The following is a 21342-nucleotide window of genomic DNA, read 5'->3' as shown; positions in this document are numbered from 1 at the left end:
TCAAATAGATACATTTAATTCTTTTTAAAACAGAGTGTTAAAGAAATTCTTCTCAAGGGCTCTCTGCATACAAGCCCAGAAGACCTGATGTTTTTTCATTCCCAAGGACAAGAATGTTCCTACATACTTTTCTACCCTTTCCAGTGATATCTGGGGTTCTTCTAAAGATCCAAAAGGACTCGTTAAGGATAGTGGGGGTTATTCCCTTCTGGCCCAGGCAGCAGTGGTTATCCCTTCTTTTCAAAAATGGCCAAGGGCAGTTTACCACATGCTTTCCTGCAGACTTGATTTTTTTTCCTTGTACAAGACTGAGGTTGTTTGATACACCCCATCTTGAAAGCACTTCAGCTGACAGCCTGGATGATAGAGATTTGATACTCTTTAGGCACTTTCTGTGATGTGCACCAGGTGTTAAAGAAATCTAAAAAAACCCTGCTAGTAGGAAATCCTATATGTATGAGTGAAAAAGATTTTCCAGTTGGTGCCCCAGTAAGAACCAGGACCCTATCAAGGCCCAAATGCCTCTTGTTCTAGAATATTTGTGACAGTTATCTTTTGCTCAGTCTTACTCTTCTGTTATATTTTGATTATTTCTACTTGTTTGGCCTTAGATCTCACTTTCTTCTTGTCCTCAAGTCAAGTAGTTTTTGAAAGTGTCCAAAAAAGTAAAAACAACCACACAGCTGGGATGACGTTGTCACACCAGTACACAAGAAGCAAAACTAGAATAAAAACTGAGTGACAACAAGCACGGCAATGTAAAATAAACCAAAAAAGTTTTTATTCTACCTTAGTAAGAAGAATTTCTGTAACAGTCTGTTTTAAAAAGAATTAAACGCATCTATTTGAGGTGTTCCCACAGCTGTATCAGTTCTTGAAAAACTCTCTGATTATGATTTCCAATTGTGAAGGTCTGCCCTGGTCCTACTCAGCATGTTTGTCAAAGATTTTGGTCTGACAAGAATGTAAGAAGCCTGAAAAGTTAAACAGAGCTAAGTTGCTACCTCCCAGACCATTATGCCAAGTCTGCAAAGGGGATAAGGTCTGGTACCCCCTTGTTTATGTACCACGTCATTGGGGTGTATATGATAACTTGCAGAGGTCCTGGCAGATGTCAGAAACCAGATGGAAATGGTTAGAAAGTTTTCTCTGTATAGTTGTACTTTGTCCCGAGAAAGAAAGGTCCTGCCCAAGTGTCCAGAAGACATTCAAGAAAAGCTACTTCTGTAAATTCGGTGGAAATCCCAGACTGAGAAGGAACTTAATGCATCTCAGAGAGTCTTGACAATTAGACAAAGAGTTTGCAATCATCATCCAAATACGGAAAGGTGGTATTCCCTGAAGTCTGGATTAAGTAAATACTGGAGCCAGACACTTGTAAATACCCTGGGTGCAGTAGGCAGACCAAAGGGTAAAATAGAGAACTGATAAAGTGAGTTAGATACAGAAAATCTTAAAACAAACATCTTTTAAGTCTAATATTACCATGAAAATGAGAGGGGGGAGTGAGTGGTAATGAGGTTTGGAGTGATGGCATTTTTAAATTTGGTACCTTGATGTCGAGATAGAGAAAGAAGAGGTCTAGAACTGGCCTCTAAGTTAATACTTTCTTGGCACAAGAAAGATGACTGAATAAAAAGCTAGTTTTTGAAAGGGGTTTACATATTTGTCTGCATAAAAAAAGTGTCTTCCTTAGCATCTTAACTTCCATTTGATCATCAGGCTGAGTTAAGGTTTTTAACTTGGAAAGTTGTGGTGTCCTTCAAGGATGCATCTGCAGTCCTAACATATGGGTTGTCCTGCCTCAGGCAGCCCTTCGGTCGGCCGGATTCCAAAGTTTGGGTCTGGCCTCGGCTGATGTCGCACTTCACCCGACGTCATAGCTGCTGTTTATTGGGTATAAAGGCATCAGCCGACGCCATTTTCCTCAGTCTTTCTTGCCGCGCGGTGCCCGAAGCAGAAGCTGTTCGCAAGTGCCGGTCGGTCAGATCCAGAGATTCCTACTACCGAAGACTTCTAAAAAGCGAAGTACCCCGTTGGGGACTCTTTCTTGCCTCAGCCGATGTCAGACAAAGTAAATAATTGTTTAACTTGTGGGAAACAAATACCTCATAAGGATTTCCACTCTTACTGCCTTCCTTGCTTAGGCCCAGACCACGACGTATCAGCTTGTCTAGCCTGTGCTTCCTTCAACCGACGGACACTTAGACGTCGGTCGGAGTTTGCAGAGGAGTTTTTTGGTCCCGCTTTTGCATACAAAATGCCGTCGGAGACTCCAACTACTCAATTAGCTAAAAAGCGCAAGGAAAAGGACCGGCATTCGCGGCCCGCGGTTTCGGCTGAAACCACGGTTAAGCCAACGCGAATGTCTCTGTTTCGGCTGAAACCGAGCCCCCGGTTCTTCCTTCGGCCGAAAGCATGCCCCCGATAGCCGAGGCCTCACAGAGCATGGCTGAATCTGCTCCTGAATTTACTGCTACAGAAGCAGGCACCCAGGGTTTGTCAGATACTATTCCTTTAGACAAATCTACCCCTGCACGTGGGGCTGCTAGACCCCCTGCTTCCATGTCTATCAAGGCTTTTGCCAGGGCTAAAGCAGCTAAATCTTTTAAGGCCTTGCCTGCCAAAACTCCTTCACATAGGCCTACCTCTAGTTCCCAAATACTCAGCCTGGCTGAGGATCTCATTTCTATGATCAGAGGATCCCAACCTCACCCAGACAGGGCCTCTCAGCCCCCTTCAGACAAGAGGCCTAGGACTGAACCCCCAGAGCCTGTCTCTACAGATTATTCCTCGGATGACTCAGACATTTCAGACCCTCACGAAGGCCCATATTCTCCTTATGAGGATTCTGATGCAGAAGATTCCATTCCTTCTGCTTCTCCTCTTGAAGAATTTTCCTTTGGGGAAACCTTGCATGCTATCAGGGAACACTTCCAATGGCAGGGCCAGGATTTTTCAGATTCAAGGAAAAGGCTAAGGACCTTTTTACACTTACCACAGCATAGGCCTTTAGCCATTCCGCCAGTATTAACAGTTGTTGATGATGCATATAATGATGCCTGTACTGCTCCTGATTCTCTTCCTCCGGCTCCTGCCAAGCCAGACAGATATTACAGGGTCCCGGACACACACTACCATTTGTATAAGGCTCCTGTTGCAGACCCTGATACCATTTCACAGAGCCCTAAAGGTGTGGCAGCTGCCTCTGCCAAAAACCCTCTTCCCTCTGAAAGGGAATCTAGAGCATTAGAGAGATGGGGTAAAAAGGTTTATACTTCTGCTACTCTTTCGGCCAGGGCCTTGAACTGTCAATTTCACATGATTCAGTACCAGGAATTTTTGTTAGACCAGCTAAATAAAAAACTGTCTTCTCCTGAACCTTTAGACCGCAAGTCCCTTCAGGATTTGGTACATAACTCTCAGCAGGTCAGTAACCATTTCTTAAAATGTGGCTATGATGCACTGGAAGCTTCCTTTAGATCAGCTATGACTGGAACAGTGATTCGAAGGCATGCCTGGTTAAAAGAACAATCCTTACCAGACCATGTTAAGTCAAAACTCCTAGATGCTCCCATGGAGAAACAAAGTTTGTTTGGCTCCCCTGCACAGGAGGTTCTAAAGAAGGTGGAAGAAAAAGCAAAATCTGTCCAAACAGTCAAGGATTTCTTACAGGTCCAACCTCCGAGGTTTAGCAGAAATTGGCCTTCGAAGAATTGGTCCTTTCCAGACAACTCCAGAGCGCAGAGAGGCAGAAATAGACGCCCAAGAGGCAGAGGTCAATCTAGGGGTGCCTACAGGGGACGTCAGTGGCAACCTACCAACCAGAGAAGTACTGCCACAGGATCAACTACAACCACTTCCACAGGGCAGACACAATGACTTGGCTCTAGTTCCGCCTACCAGGGAACAACTGGAAGCACCCTTGGGCGGAAAACTAGCCTTATTCTCCGACAACTGGCATTACATTACAGGAGACAAATGGACTTTACAAACAATAGACAAGGGCTACAGGTTTCACTTCCACACTCTACCAAAAAAGAGAAGAATGCCAAACCTACCACCAAGCCAAAAAACAGACGCTCTAAGACAAATCAGCAACTTACTAAGGATGAGAGCTATAGAAGAGGTACCACCTATGGAACAAGGCCAAGGATTTTACTCCAGGCTCTTCCTGGTACCAAGAAAAGAAAATCAATGGAGACCTATTCTAGACTTGTCCGCACTGAACACATACCTCATTGTTCCAAAATTCAAAATGCTGACCCTCCAGCAGCTTCTTCCCATGCTGGGCAAGGAGTCTTGGCTGGTGACTCTAGATCTCAAGGAGGCATACCTGCACGTCCCTATACGACCAGATTGCAGAAGACACCTCAGATTTCTTGCAGGATCAGAGCATTATCAATTCTCAGCATTGCCTTTTGGCTTATCTACTGCGCCCAGAGTATTCACGAAATGCCTGGCATCAGTAATTGCTCATTGCAGACTTCAGGGAATTCAAATTTTCCCATACCTGGACGACTGCCTAATACAAGCGGACAACAAGGCAAAATTAACAAAAGATCTGGAAAATGTCATACAACTGTTGCAAGCCTTGGGATACATAGTCAACATGCAAAAGTCAAGACTAGTACCATCCCAAAGGATAACATTCTTGGGTGCAGAACTAGATACATCAACTCAGATGGCTTTTCTCACAGAAGAAAAACAAAAGCAACTACCAGTCTACTTCATGACATTAACAACACAAACTCAGCTTACTGCAAGGAAAGTCCTGCAAGCCCTGGGCTACATGGCATCTTGCATAATATTGGTTCCGCATGCCAGGCTGCATATGAGAAAGCTACAATGGTACCTAAGGAATGTATGGTCTCAACACAAGCACAGTCTAGAAGCCCAGATTCCGATAATTCCATGCCTGAAACAAGAATTCCTGTGGTGGGCTCAGGCCTGTCAGTTGAACAGAGGCTTGCCTTTCCACAAACCTCATCCAAGCCAGACCATCACCACGGACGCCTCAGACCTAGGATGGGGGCACACATGGTGGACAAGTGTATACAAGGCCTATGGACCCAAGACCAGCTGAATCTACACATAAATCTAAAGGAGATGCTGGCAGTGAAACATGCGATCCAGGCATTCAGACCACTCCAACAGGGTCATCTGCTGATAAGGACGGACAATACCACAGTCATGTGGTACATCAACAAACAGGGAGGTACACATTCATATCCTCTATGCCGGATGGCAATGGACCTATGGAATGTGGCCCTGAATCTCAACATTCAACTTCAGGCCAGATTTGTACCAGGAAAAGAAAATTCTCTAGCAGACACCTTAAGCAGAACTACCACGGATGCTCACGAATGGATGCTGCATCCAGATATCTTCAAAGCCATAACAAAAAAATGGGGACTACCACAGATAGACCTATTTGCCTCCCCACACAACCACCAATTGAAGAAATTCTGCACAAGAGCATACCACCCACTTGCTTGGAGGGTGGACTCCCTTTCCTTCAGCTGGAAAACCTGACAGCATATGCATTTCCACCTCTTCCCTTGATGTACAAAGTTCTACTGAAGATCAGAGAGGATCAGCCAAGGGTAATTCTGATAGCTCCAGACTGGCCGAGACAACATTGGTACACGCTACTGAGAAGCATGTCACGGACACACGATGGCCTCTACCTCTATGTCCCTTACTACTAACACAGGACAACTACAAGATCCTACATCCAAACTTGAAAACACTGCAGCTAGCTGCTTGGAATATTGCATAAAACAAAATAACCCAGGTTTATCTCAGAGGGTTAAGGACATTATCCTGGAGGCATGCAGACCCTCCACAAGGAAGACTTATTCAGCCAAGTGGAAAAGATACCTCATTTGGAGTGCAGCAAAGGGAGAAAATGTCTCATTGGCAAACATAGCACACATCCTGGAATATGTAGCAGAGCTGTTCCACAATGGCCTGTCTTACTCCTCCATTAAGATTCATGCATCAGCAATTTCAGCAGAATACAACATGGATCCTCCTGTCTTCTCTCATCCTCTACTCAGGCAGTTCTTGAGAGGAATCAAAAATGTAAAACCTCCAAGGAAACCACCTTTACCTACATGGGATCTCAACTTCGTGCTGGAAAAGTTAACACTTCCCCCTTTTGAACCAGCAGCAACAGCAGAATTACAATTCTTGTCTTGGAAAACTGCTTTCCTACTAGCAATTACTTCAGCAAGAAGGGTATCTGAGTTACAGGCATTAATGGCAGTACAACCCTTCCTTATCTTCCATCAGGACAGAGTCTCTCTGAGAACTAACCCTACCTTTATGCCAAAAGTGGTCTCCAGAGTATCATTGAACCAAGCGATTCATTTACCCACATTCTTCCCCAAGCCACAGAACAGGGGAGAAAGACTGCTACATACCTTGGATGTGCACAGACAATTACACTATTATCTGGACAGAACTAAGACCAGCAGAAAAACTGACCAGCTTCTGGTAGCATATGCAACAGGAATGCAAGGAAAAGCAATTTCAAAACAGACAATCTCAAAATGGATAGGAAATTGCATTCGATTTTGCTACTCTCTTCATGGAAAGACAACTCCTGATAATATCAGACCTCATTCCACAAGAGCTACAGCCACCACTACAGCTTTCCTACGAGGAGTGGCTACCAAAGACATTTTAGAAGCTGCTACTTGGAGCTCCGTGCATACATTTGCCAAGCATTATAATCTTCCCTTATACTCTAGATCCCGAGCAGGTTTTGCAACTGCTGTTTTGCAAGGGATCTTAACTACACCATCTTTATCTTAGTGCCTCCTCCCCCAGTTTGGCTATGGTATTCTACCCATATGTTAGGACTGCAGATGCATCCTTGAAGGACATAGTACAGTTTTGTACCTACCATAAATGTAGATGTCCGATAGGTATGCATCTGCAGTCAGGATTACCCACCCTCCTTCCCCTCTGTGGAATTCCTAGGGTATTTTCCCCTCTTTTAGCTAGCTGGGGTAATCTATTGTGGTGTATTTGTTTGTATATATGTGTATATGTATATATATATATATATATATATATATATATATTCTTATATATATATATTCTTATATTGTTTGCTGTCTACTGTTTGGAATTATTTGCATTTATCCAAATTTAGCCTTCCTAGAGGGCACCTGGCATCTGGGGCAAGAAACACTGAGGAAAATGGCGTCGGCTGATGCCTTTATACCCAATAAACAGCAGCTATGACATCGGGTGAAGTGCGACATCCGCCGAGGCCAGACCCAGACTTTGGAATCCGGCCGACCGAAGGGCTGCCTGAGGCAGGACAACCCATATGTTAGGACTGCAGATGCATACCTATCGGACATCTACATTTATGGTAGGTACAAAACTGTACTTTACTCATCATCTACAGGAAGTGTCTGAGTTGCAAGCTGTTAAGTCAACCCTACCTCGTTTCCTGAAGGACCGAACAAATCCTCCTTTTATGCCTAAAGTGGTTTCAGAGCTGTCAATCTGCCTAAAAACAGTGGATAAAGAATGTTACACACTTTTGCGTTATAACAAGCTGCATAGATACTACTTGGACAGAGCTAAATCCATCAGGAAGTCTGATCAGCTGTTTGTTTCCTCCAAAGATAAAGAAAAGGAACAACCAGTATCAAATTAGACAATTACTCAATAGCTGTCCAATGGCATTTCTTCCTGCTAATTCTCACCATGACATGGCACTTAAAGGCAAGGTCAAAGCTCACTGTACCCCAGAGCTTTGGCTTCTTCTGTGGCTTTCTGAAAAGGGATGGACTCGATATTCTAAAAACAGCAATTTGGTCCTTTATGCATACTACTACAAATTTAATACAAACTTGATTAGTTTTCTGGTTGCAGAACAACCTTTGCTATGATCATTCTCTAGAGCATCCTTTATTCTAAATTCCTTCCTTCCTATATAATCCTAAGCTATGGTATCCTACCCAAATAGCTGAGGCTATGGCAACAGTGATCTAGCTTTGAATGTAGTACTTGTATGCAGGTAAACTTACCATTACAGTAGGTGTTCTAATAGATCACTTTTGCTGTAACCATTTCCTTCCTCCACCCCCCTTGTTTTGTTTCTTGTGTATTGACAGGGTGTGGACATACACATATCATTTCTGTATATGGTTAAAAAGGAAAAATTCACCATTTGCCTTTCAGGGTTTTAGCCTTCTTTCTTGAGGCAAGAAAGCTGGGAAGCTTTTGGCACCCAAACTGCTGCTTTTGTGTGGCTCTGCTTGTATCCCCAGTAGTAACAGCATATGGAAAATGACATAATGCTTTGAAAGCTGACTGGTGGTTCATAGGTTCATTTGATGTGTACTAGGCTAATGGCCCTGGGGCCTTTACAAGCCTAGTCCATAGAAGTGCCCTGGCGTTGTGCCACTCGTCATTAGTTCCCAGTGCCTCTATCAAGTACAGCCACTGGAGTGATCCCTGGGGTAAGCTTTCTATTTCCCATCCACTCATCAAGATTTCTCTTGAAGAGGGCTAGTGAGGTGCTCTGCTCGGCATGTATGGGAAGTCTACTCCAGAGCATCTGCTGTCTCTGGGTTATGAACCTGTCCCTCCAGCATTATCTGTTGATTGTGGTAATGAGGTTGAGGTCTCTGCAGAGTGTGGTGCAGAGGGACTGGGATTTCTTTAGATGTAGCGTTTCTAACAGAGCTGGGTCAGGCATGGCTTTGTAAGTCAAGCAGAGATCGCCTCTTAGTAGACAATATGAGACAGAGAATAGCTGGAGTTTTTTGAGTCTGTCCATGTAGGACATGTGTTTAAGGCCTAGTATCCTCTTTGTGAGGTACTTTTGTGGCCTTTCCAGCTGTTGTAGGTGTCTAGTGAGGTACATGCCAAATGGGGCATTATACTCTATGATTGGTCTAATGAGGTAAGAGTAGAGAGAAATGATGACCTCTTTCTTCCTGGATGCAAAACCCTTGGTAATGAGATGTGCCACATAGAAGGACTTTCTGACCACAGTGACAATGTGGTGGTTGAAGGAGAGGTTGCTGTCAACCTTTGCCCCCAGATCTCTTATAACGCCTTCAGTGTGCTCCCATCAATGGAAACTGAGTTTTCCCCAAATGAGATGACAATGCATTTTTTGGCATTAAGCTTAAGGCCATGGTTTCGACACCAGTCATTGGTCTCAGTGAGGCCTTTCTATAGGGTGTATGCATCACTTGGGGAGTTAATAATGACTCCCAGCTTGCAGTCATCTGTGAATTTGGTCAGCCAGAGTCCCTCCCTGTTGGCCTGGACTTCTGAGAAGTAGATGCCAAATAGGAGAGGTCTCGGGGCCGATCCCTGTGTGACTCCACTTGTGACTGGTAGTCTGACTTGGAGTCCACTACTTTCACACTGCGTGTTCTGTCTGTGAGCCAGTTTGCAACCTACCTAACGATATATGGGTTGATGCTTAGTTTGGTGAGTTTATCAATAATTCCTGAGTGAGGAATGGTATCAAAGGCCTTGGCCAAATCGAGGTAGGCTGTATGAACTGCCTTACCTTCATCCACCTCTCTGGTGACTGAGTCAAAGAAGTCAACCAGGTTGAGCAGGCATGATCTACCTTTCACAAAACCAAATTGCGTTGGATCTAGAGTTTGGAGATTCCCCATATCCTTGTTAATTGGGTCCATGATGATGTGCTCGCCTTACATATCAGACTCATGAGACTAATGGAGTGATAATTTCCAGGGTCTGTAGTCACTTCTCCTTTATGGAGAGGGATGACTGTAGCAGTGCGCCATTTGGTAGGGACAAAACCTGAGGTGAGGCTATGAGTGAACAGAGCATACAGATGTGGTGCTAGTTCATTTTGTAATTCATGTAGAACACAGCCAGGTATATTGTCTGATACCATGGAAGCTGTATTCTTGGCCTTAGACTATGCAGCTTTAACCTGTGCTGCAGTAATTCAGGGTGCCTGGCATTCTTCCGGTGTTGAGATTGGTCCTTTGGGGAGGGTAAAGTTGGCACTGAATCTGTCTGCCAGTATGTTGGCAGTATCTGTTGGCTCCAGTATAGGACGTACCATTGTGCAGTAACTCAGAACAAATCTGGGTATTGCCATGGAGATTCTTGATACAACTAAAGAAGGCTTCATGGTTGTTTTTAGTGTCTGCTGCAATTCTACCTTCATAGCTGGCTTTGGAGGTTTTGATGAGGGATCTCAGCTTTTTGTTAATGCTAATCAGGGAATTTTTCCAGTCTTGGGACTTCACCTTTTTTTGCAACAGTTTTTCCTTCTGTTGTAGAGTTTATTAATGGCAGGGGACCACCAGACTGGCTTCCTTTTTTGGAGGAGAGCATCTTGGTTCTGTTGAGTGTGGCTAGTTCCATGCATTTATCTATGTGTTCGTACATTGCATTGGTGGATGATTCGGCAGTCATGCATCTATTTTCCATTGGCATGGCTGCTGTGAAGTTAGCCACCTCTGTTTTTAGAAGTCCAAAGTCAGCTTTGGAGAAGTTTTTCATGATGGGATACCTTTGTGAGGGGTGTGGGTGAGATCTGGATTTCCATGGTAATTAGTTTATGGTCAGATCTAACCAGGGAGAAATTGACTATTGGTGTAAAGCAGCGGCTGTCAATGTTAGTAATAACTAGGTCATGGATGTTGCTTCCTCTAGTGGGGGGTAAGAATGAGCTGGTCCAGGGCATTGGAATTGTCATGGTCATGTCCTTAGCAGGATATAGCCCAAATAGCTTAGGCTACTGCAGCAGTAATGTCTTAGAACATCTACTCTTATGGTAAGTTTAGTTAACAGAACTCTTACTTTTCCACTGATTCAGTATCTGTATTTTAGCCATCTGTTTTTCACACTTATCTTGGTCTGTGAAGCATTTTTCAGTTTCAACATATCAAGAATTTTGTAAAGCACCAGTAGGCAGTTACTTTTTTTTGTTTTTGAGTAACAAGAAAATTCTTTTGAAAATGTTTGTTTTAGTTTTACAAATATATGCAGTTTGTCCTTTTGTAGCACAGGTTGTGCTAGCATGGTTAAATTTGGCAAGACTTTATACTTTGTCATGCTTACAACCATAATTATGCATCTCACTTTCTCTGTCCTCCATCTTGGCTGATTTCTTTGTGTAGCACATTGCTCTATGGCGTTTTTCTTTCATATGCTTTATAACGCATCCTGCATTTATTTCCCATTTTCCCTTATTTGAGACTTTTTTTTTTTTTTTTTTTTAACACACATTTTCATCATTTAATTTCTTTATCTGTCCACAAATAATTTCACTGGTGCACACATTTACAGTGTGAACCATGGCTCTAGATGATTTTCGCTGTTGAAGTGACACCCAACCCCATGTGTAAAAATGAGGAAAAGGGGTTATGGATGGATGGACTCCTCCACAGCTTGTTTTAAAGCCTGGTCTGTTTCTCATAAAAAGGCTTTTCACTGTTACGCTAATTTGTGGTATAGAAGAAAATGAGCTACCTGCTAGCAGAGGTTATGCAGCTCACTAATCTCATTATATGATTCTCGTGTTCAGATCAGTATCTTGTACAATTATATGTAGTGCTTGTAGGACCTTGGGCTGTTGAAGAAAAATCATGAGTGTCAATTCTTTCTGGTTTGGCAAAGGTTACAGAATTTATATATGTTGAATTGCTGATATTCTGTCATCAAGAAATTAAAGAGAGTCAAATATATATTGCTTCTAACTCAGAAACTTGCAGAAATGCAGTACACTGAACATTCAGATTTATTTAACTGAATCCTCTTGCAGTGAATGGTGAATCACATTTCTGCATATAAATTTAAAGTTTATAGGCAAGCTTTCTTGCAGTCCTGGTTTTCCAGGAAGATGATATGCTGATTGCTGTAGCTGGCTTGTTACCATTTAAAGGTATAAGCCCTATAACAGCAGCATCAGGCTTAGCCAGTCACAGGTTCATAGGTACTTACTAGGCTATTTGTGAGGATCTTAAGAAGCCTAGTCTTAAATTCCCATAGTAGTTTTTGGCCTTTATATTTTGCATGCAAAAAAATAACTGCTAGATGTGTCGAACAGGGATATGTTGGGGCATTTACCTATCAGTGAGGGACAGGTGTGCTAAAATGGGGGTGAATTTGTGGTTACTCAAAATTAATGTATAGAGCCAATCAAGACATACAGTGCTGTATGCCTAATTGTCAGATATGCTGCCCATATAGTTCTCTCTCCAGCTCCCCATCTAGCTAAATTAGGTTGCAGAAGGCTTTTAGCTGATGCTTAGTTATCACCTCAACATAGCACCAGGGCTATCAACATGAAAACATTCATGAAAGATAGATATAAAATGGAGGGGGAAAAAAGGATGTGAAACTATCTACTTTTATAATTAGCATACTCTGTACTGTAATATTTTATTTTATTTTGTTTATTTTATTTTACATTTGTTGACTGGGTTAGTCTGGCTGAGCTTTTGGCTCATTTTCAGCAAAGACCTGGGGAGAAAAGCTCCTCTGGACTAGAAAACAATTTGTTACCACTATGTTACTAAAATTTAATAATCGACTATTGGATCTTACAGGCAGAGACCTGGAGAGAAAAGAAAATCTCCTCAGGCAATTCAATTATACAGAGTATTAACGATTGGCAGACAAGTATGTGAGATGTTACAAACAAGGTTTTAAACAATTGGCAGACGAACATGTGACTAGTTACAATATTATTTTAGCTGCTTAGAGCAAAATGAGTTAATAGTTAGGCAGATGCTTATTAAAGGTGGGTAGGAGCTAGTTATATAGGAGTTTGGAAACAAGAAACGAAAGTAGGAACGGCTAGTAGGAGATGTAGGGGAGGTAGAGTATAGGAGACAGACTAGACAGGTTGTTTTGAGACTCTAAGAATTAAGAGTGGTTGGAGATAGAGGAAGGGAATAGGTAGTGGTTGGAGATAGAGGAAGGGAAGAGGAATAGTGTTAGAGATGCATTGAGTGAGATGGTGAAATAGGAGAAAGGATGGTGGTTTCAGGGTGGTTGGCTACAGTGGCAAGACCGTTTTGTTTTTGGGTATTTCCTAGTGGCTAATTTGAAACTTTTGCTATAATATATACACGTTTCCACTTTTGGTGCTTAAAATTCAAATCTGTTAGCCCAAAAGTTGGTTAAAGGGCTTAGCTGACATCCTTTGAAAAACAAGTGCAATTAGAAAACAAATTCTGGACTTGGTAATGTAGTCTGTTTTTAATGCATTGTTAAAGTGTGCAATACAGACCAAGTTGCTGGTCTGCACGGGGCTGTTGTAATTCCTGAAAACTCAGGGTCCATAGCAGCTGTTTCATAGGAAGAAAAATGTGCCAGAGCTGCCCTCCAGAGAAGGATTGTTACCATACCAAATGTGAAGACAAGGATGTTACCCCGTGTTTTTGGCAAGTACCCTGCAAAACTGTAGTTTGATTAAATTGGAATTTTCTGTTTCAATTTTGAGGTGGGATTTAATGTCTTATTTTGTTTTATTTTAGGTTTCATCTGAAGATCGCAGTATTCTGTGGGCATTGATTACTTTTTATGGCGGGAACTGTCAGTTAATTCTCAACAAGAAGTGTACTCACTTAATTCTTCCTGAGCCAAAGGGGGTAAGTGCCATTGAGATGAACGACTTCCTTCTGTCAGTGCTTAGTGTTATTTTGTATATTTTAGTAATTATAATAGTGAAATTTCCTACTGCTATGGACCCAAGAACAAATGCTAACATGGGTCGGTGGGGCAAGTCTAGGAGTTTAGTATTTTTTTATTTTCGGCATTGTGAGTTTCACTGATGTTCATCGTGTTTCACTGTTGCAGTCATTACAGTTGGGTTATCCTGCTGGCAGGCTACCCGCAGTCAGCCTGAGTTCCAAAGTCTAGGTCCGACGTCGGTTGCTGTCGCCTCTTCCCTGACGTCAGTGTGCCAGGGGTATAAAAGATGCAGCTGACGCCATTTTCTTCAGTCTTTCTTGCCGCGCAGTGCCCGAAGCAAAAGCAGTTCGCAAGTGCCGGTCGACAGACTCCTGAAGTTTTCAAATTCGAATTTCAGATCCGAAGTCTTCATTAAAGCTAAGTACCCCTTTGGGGAAACTTGTCAGAAAAAGTTAACAACTGTATTTCTTGTGGGAAGCAAATACCTCATAAAGATTTTCATTCTTACTGTATTCCTTGCCTAGGCCCTGACCATAACATTGCTAGTTGTCGGTTTTGTGCTAGATTTAACCAACACACTATTAAGCGTCGGTACGATTCTGCATTCCATTACTTTGGCAGAAGATTTAATTATATAATGCCGTTGGATCAACCGACTACCGGAGTTTACAAAAAATGAAAAGAAAAAGGAAAGGACAGGCATCCGAGATCCAAAACCGACGAGGCTTCTTCTAGGCCTGTCACCGGTTCTCAGTGAGGCGCTTTTGCAGCCCCTGACGCCCGCTACCTCAGAGCCACAGGCCGCTTCCGACTCCCATGTGGAGCCGACTGGGCCTCTGGAAACTCAAGGTATTGGACACTTGGAAACTATTCCCTCAGATGGGTCCGGAGCTGTTGAGCAGGCATCGGCTTCTGAGGGTGTTTTCAGGCCTACACAGTTATATGTGAAACCTACTTTAGCTACAAAGACAAAGACTAAAGTAGCTCTAAAGACAAAGAAACAAGTACAGCATTCACCTGGACAGGCCTCCATGCCTAAAAAACAGATGCTTAAAATGGCCGAAGACCTTATTACTTTGATCAGGGGTTCCCATCCCCCTCCTGAAAAGAGGCCTAGGCAAGAGTTAGAATATGAATCTTCAGACCAGATTTCCATTTCCTCTGATTCCTCCTCTGAACAGGATTACTCTGTTCCTTCCTATGAGGATTCTGATGCTGAAGAATCTATCCCTTCATCCTCTCCTCCTGAGGATTATTCTTTTGGGGAAACCCTGCATACTATGAGGGAGCATTTCCACTGGGAGAGCCAAGACTACTCAGAATCCAAGAAAAGGCTCAGAGATTTCCTTTTATTGCCCCAGCACAGGCCCCTTGCTATCCCGCCTGTTTTAGACATTGTAGATGATGTATTGTCAGAGTCCAGTTTTTCTCCAGACTGTTTACCACCAGACCCTGTTAAGCCAGACAGATACTACAGGGTTCCTGATTCACATAAATTTCTCTAAGAACCCTGCAGTTGACCCAGAAACCATCTCTCAGGGTCCCAAAGGGGTCAAGGCTTCTACTGCAAAAAACCCTATCCCTTCTGATAGGGATTCTAGGGCCCTAGACAGATGGGGCAAAAAGATTTACACCTCTGCTACCTTGGCTGTAAGAGCCTTAAATTGCCAGTTTCATATGCTTAAGTATCAGCAATATCTTATGTCTTTGCTTAAACAGAAAATGTCATCAAATACAGAATGTGCAGACAATAAAGAAATGCAGGATTTATTGCATGCAACTGAACAAGTTGGAAAGCATACTTTGCAATGTGGTTTTGATTCTCTTGAGGTCTCCTGCAGGGCCACTGTTGCAGGTTCTGTCATTAGGAGGCATGCTTGGTTAAAAGAACAAAATTTGCCGGATCATTTTAAAGCAAAACTATTAGACGCTCCTTTACAGCATGATACTTTGTTTGCTGTTAAAGCAGAAGAGGTGTTGAAGAAAATGGAGGACAAAGCTAAATCTATGCAGACAGTCAAGGATTTCTTACAGGTGCAGCCTCCCAGATTTAGCAGGAACTGGCCTACAAAAAATTGGTCCTTTCCAGTGTCAGATAGACCACAAAGGGGCAGATATAGATGCCCAGAGGCAGATCACAGCCCCACGGCTCATACAGGCCTAAACAATGGGGTACTTCTACCTCCAAGAGCGGAGAGGAAAAATCACAGCCATACAGGAAACAGTTGGCACTTTTTTCACAAAATTGGCACATGATCACCCAGGACAAATGGGTTCTAAATATAGTTTCTCAAGGCTACAGGTTCCTCTTTCACACCCTGCCAAGGCAAAACGGTATGCCAGACCTGCCACGCAATCAATGGGCAGAGGCACAAAAACAAGTTTCATCCTTCATGGACATGAGGGCCATTCAATAAGTACCAGAACAAGAGCAGGGTCAAGGATTCTATTCAAGACTGTTCTTGGTACCCAGAAAAGACAAAGCCTGGAGACCAGTACTGGACCTATCTATTCTAAACACATATCTGGATATTCCAAAATTCAAAATGTTGACTCTACAGCAGCTTCTTCCCATGTTGGGCAAGAAGGCTTGGCTTGTGACTTTAGATGTAAAAGAGGCATACCTGCATGTCCCAATCAGACAAACATGCAGAAGATACCTCAGATTCAAAGCTGGCTCAATGCACTACCAATTATCTGCACTGCCCTTTGGCTTATCTACTGCGCCCAGGGTCTTCACAAAGTGCCTGGCACCAGTAATTGCATTTTGCAGACAAAGAGGAATACAAATATATCCTTACTTGGACTGCCTTCATTCTACTACAGCATCTGGCGTTTGTAAAAAGATTACTGACAAGTCTAGGGTACACAGTAAAAGAGAAGAAATCAAAACTCGTACCCTCTCAAGAGATAATATTCCTGGGTGCAAGCTTAAATACAACTGCCCAGATGGCTTATCTAACGCCAGACAAACACAGACAACTGACTACTTATTTCAAAATGTTGGCAACAAAGACCCAGTTATCTGCAAGAAAAATTCTGCAGGCCTTGGGCTTCATGGCATCCTGCATTTTGCTAATTCCATATGTAAGACTGCATATGAGGAAACTTCAGTGGTATCTAAAAAGTGTTTGGACTCAACATTGCCACAGCCTGGAAACAGTAATTACCCTCATTCCCTTCCTGCAACAGATTTCGATGGTGGGCAAAAGTCTGTCACCACAACACGGGACAGCCATTCACCTTACCCACAGCCAGGCAGACATTGACAACAGATGCATCAGATTACGCCTGGGGGGCCCATATGGCAGGAAGATGTATTCAGTGCACATGGTCCGCAAGTCAAATGCATCTACATATCAATCAAAAAGAGATGCTAGCTGTTCAGAATGCCCTAACAGCCTTCAAGGATCAACTTCATCCAGGACAACTACTAATAAAGACAGACAATACTGCAGTCGTGTGGTACATAAACAAGCAGGGAGGTACACATTCCTACCCCCTCTGCAGGCTGGCCATGAACTTGTGGCACACAGCATTGGCTTACCAAGTACATCTGCAAGCACAATTCCTGCCAGGAAGGAAAAATACTCTGGCAGACAAACTAAGCAGAAACCTAATGGATCCCCTCGAGTGGAAATTGGATCCACAAGTCTTCAGCATGATAACAAGGACTTTGGGATGCCCGGACATAGACCTATTTGCCTCCTCTAACAACTACCAACTACAAAGATTCTGCACAAGGACTTATCACAAGCAAGCATGGAAAGTGGATGCTCTATCTTTCAGCTGGAAAAATCTAGCAGTATATGCCTTTCCTACTCTGCCTCTCCTCCCCAAGGTACTCCTGAAGGTCAGACCAGAGAAACCAAAAATGATACTGATTGCCCCAGACTGGCCCTGCCAGCACTGGTACCCAATCCTAAAGAGCTTGTCTCACTGCCCAGCCTGGACATTACCTCAAATTCCTCACTTATTGACCCAACAAGACAGTCAGATACTGCACAGCCAACTCAAAACCTTAAACCTGGCGTCATAGCAGATAATATAGCCTCTCAAGACGCACCTCTCTCTAAAGCAGTGTTGGATGTTATTTTGGAGGCCAGGAGGCCTAGCACCAGAAATTCTTATGCAGACAAATGGAAGAGATTCTGTGCTTGGAACCAAGCACAAGGTGTTGACACGATTGTTCCAAATATTCCTCAGATTTTGCAATACTTAACTGAGATGCTGGATAAAGGTCTTTCCTTTTCATCAATTAAAATTCATGCCTCTGCCATTTCAGCCCATTACAATACAGAACCACCTATATTTTCTCATCCGTTACTAAGGCAGTACCTCAGAGGGGCCAAAAACATAAGACCTCCAAGGAGAGCACCAATACCTGCATGGGACCTCAACTACGTCTTGGAAAAACTCACACTGCCTCCGTTTGAGCCAGCCTCTGCAGCTGATATAAAATTCTTATCCTGGAAAACAGCTCTGCTCCTAGCAATAACCTCCACTAGAGTCTGAGTTACAGGCACTCATGGCTGTGGAACCCTTTATCATTTTCCATCCTGACAGGGTTTCGCTGAGGACAAACCCTACATTTATGCCTAAGGTAGTGTCCAGTGTGGCCCTTAACCAAACAATTAATTTGCTTACTTTTTATCCAAACCCACAGAATAAGGGTGAGAGAATTCTGCATTCTTTGGACATTCACAGACAGCTACGCTTCTGCTTGGATAGAACTAAAGCTTTCAGAAAGTCTGATCAACTTCTAGTGGCATATACTGCAGCATCACAAGGAAAGCCTATCTCTTCAAAGTGGATAGGCCATTGCATTCGTTTCTGCTATTCACAACATGGCAAATCAGTGCCTTAGGGCATTAGGCCACATACAACCAGAGCAGCAGCCACTTCAGCAGACTTCCTCAGAGGAGTACCAACCAAAGACATCTTAGAGGCTGCAACTTGGAGTTCAGTGCATACCTTTTCAAAGCACCATCACTTACCTCTCTACTGTAAATCCAGGGCAGGCTTAGCCACTGCAGTTCTGCAGGGCCCTATAGCCTCTCCTAATCCTATTTAGCTCCAGCCTCCCAACCTTAGCTTTGGGATTCAACCCAATTGTAATGACTGCAACAGTAAAACACGATGAACATAGTACAGTTGTGTGCCTACCATAAATGTAGATGCTCGAGTGTATTCACTGTTGCAGTCCGGGTTACCCTCCCACCATCCCCCTTTTTCTTTGCTGGGACCTATGTGGTGTATTTGCTTGTAGATGAAGGAAAAGTTGTTTTTTGTGCATGCATGCTTATTGGCATAATTTAGCTTACCATTTTAGGGGCACCTGACATCTGGGGCAAGAAAAACTGAAGAAAATGGCGTCGGCTGCATCTTTTATACCCCTGGCACACTGACGTCAGGGAAGTGGCGATAGCAACCGACGCCGGACCTAGACTTTGGAACTCAGGCCGATTGCGGGTAGCCTGCCAGCAGGATAACCCAATTGTAATGACTGCAACAGTGAATACACTCGAACATCTACATTTATGGTAGGTACACAATTGTACTTTTCCTGGTGACATTGTCTGTTTCGTTTCAAAGTGCCAAGGCTCTTGCTTCTGATTGCACACCCCCACACACGCGCACACATCCAGTCATCCACAGATAAACCTCCACGTAGTTGCTTATACACATAGAAACTCTCACATTGCAACAAGCACACACACACAAACACACCATCCCCTTCACAACTCTTGTAGTGCAGCCACCCACACAAGGCCACACTGAGCTGGACACATTCAATCTTTCTTCCACAGACACAAGCAAACTCACCTCCATGGCTCCACTGACCTTACCTGTTCTGTGAGAACTCCCATAAGAGTGAATGGGTGGGCTGCTATCAAAAGATCAGAAGCCATAAACATGTCTAGGGAAAGATATTATAACTAATTGGCATACCAGAGGAGTGGCAGATATGCTAATTAGTTATGAATCAGAAAGGCTTACTTTAAGTAAGAAATCTTCCAAGATGAATCTTTCACATTGCGCTAAGCCTTTTTAAAACACACACACACACACACACACACACACACACACACACACACACACACACACACACACATGCATGCACCCCGTTCTTTTCTGGAAGGATTTATGCGTTTAACTGTGAGCTTTGACATCTTAACCTGACTTAATATGCTTGATAGAGAGAGACATTTCCATTTTTAAAATCCGCTGAAGAAATGATTCATCCTCCCAGGGGCAACACACAGTAGATCAGCAACCCTTCAGCTCCAGTGAATGTTAATAACCCAAATAAATTTTTATCCCTCGACCTGCTGAACAACAAGGCAACCACAGAGACTCCCAGAAGGAGAGGGAGGGGAAGAGGCAGGGATCTGTCTCGAGGGGTGAGACTGTTCTAACACATTTAAACTTACCTGCTCCCTCCCCGAAAGACATTTTCAACCTTGCAATTAGATCATCATAGTTCTGTTTTAGAAAAAGTTCTCAATTTTATACCAGCCTAAAGAGTGTCTGCTACTAATGTTATTATTGATTGTTTTGTAGAAAGCTTAACAGTAAACCAAGCATGTTAAGTTGTCAATCTCGCCTTCATTCTTGCTGGATGGGTTCAGAGCCGATCCTCGGCTCCGACTCGGCACTTGCTAAGCTCGAGAGCTAATTTTACCAGCTCGAGGCAACCCTATAGCCCATGATGCAAGGCGGAGATTACTCAGATCTCGTTTGCCGCTTCGCTAACGAGGTGCCTTCTTTTACCAGCTCTTGGTAAGTGAACTTTTCAGAGACTTTCGTCTAACCCCCTTTAATTTTATATATATATATATAAATATATATATATATATATATATATATATATATATATATATATATATATATATATATATATATATATATATATATATATATATATATATTATATTTTTGTTAGTTATCGACTCACCTTAGCCCTATTCCCGTCAGTGTTCCCTTCTTTTTGACTAAATATTCCCTTGTCCCTAGTCAGGCCTTAGGCCTTCCCTCCCTAAATTTTTCCTGTCAGGGATTGTTTGTGTGTGACTGTGTGTTTTCCCTGGTTAATGTAATTTAATTTAATTAATTTAAATTATTTTGTTGGACTGAGTGTTTTTGTGTGTGATTGTGTTACTGTTGTTCATCGACACAGTTATGTCGAAGGACACTAAGGTCTCAGGCTTCAAGAAGTGTGACTCGTGCTGTCAGAAGATGTCTCTGACAGACAGTCACACTTCTTGTGTTTATTGCCTGGGACCTTCGCACCTGCAGGACTCTTGTGCTATCTGTCATGCTTTCAGCCCAAGAGTCCTGCAGGAAGAAAAAATAAACTCATATTAAGGGGCTTATTAAAGCCCGAGAGCTCCCCGACTAAGTCGGTGCCGGGGAAGCCCTTGAAGCCTAAGCCTTCGGCTCAAGCTTCCAAGCCGTCGGCTTCAGGTCCTTCATCACCAGGCTCGAGATCGGCTCTGGCCGGAGCAAATCTTTCCATGTCAGTCTCAGTATCGGCTCCATCCGGCGCCGATACTACCAGATCCAGACACTCAGTGTCGGCTCCAATGGCTCCATTGATCTCAAAAAAGAGATCTCGATCCCATTCAGTGGAATCCATACATTCGGCTCCGAGATCACCTTTGCTCTCGG

At 43.2% G+C, this 21342-nt stretch overlaps 1 protein-coding gene across 1 annotated transcript in view; it reads left to right on the top strand.

The window, feature by feature from the left end:
• PAXIP1 (PAX interacting protein 1) overlaps positions 1-21342 on the top strand; it is a gene marked incomplete in the record, with an annotated part of 1449657 nt that overhangs the window by 258860 nt on the left and 1169455 nt on the right. Inside the window, 1 exon segment of the mRNA XM_044066884.1 lies at positions 13515-13628. Coding sequence (XP_043922819.1) covers positions 13515-13628 — 114 coding nt within the window.

The sequence above is a fragment of the Protopterus annectens genome, chromosome 3.part1 (genome assembly GCF_019279795.1).
Source record: "Protopterus annectens isolate FY-2018-M chromosome 3.part1, PAN1.0, whole genome shotgun sequence".
Classification (NCBI taxonomy): Eukaryota; Metazoa; Chordata; order Ceratodontiformes; family Protopteridae; genus Protopterus; species Protopterus annectens.
Note: the sequence above shows the minus strand (reverse complement) of the source record. Positions and strands in the feature narration are given on the sequence as shown.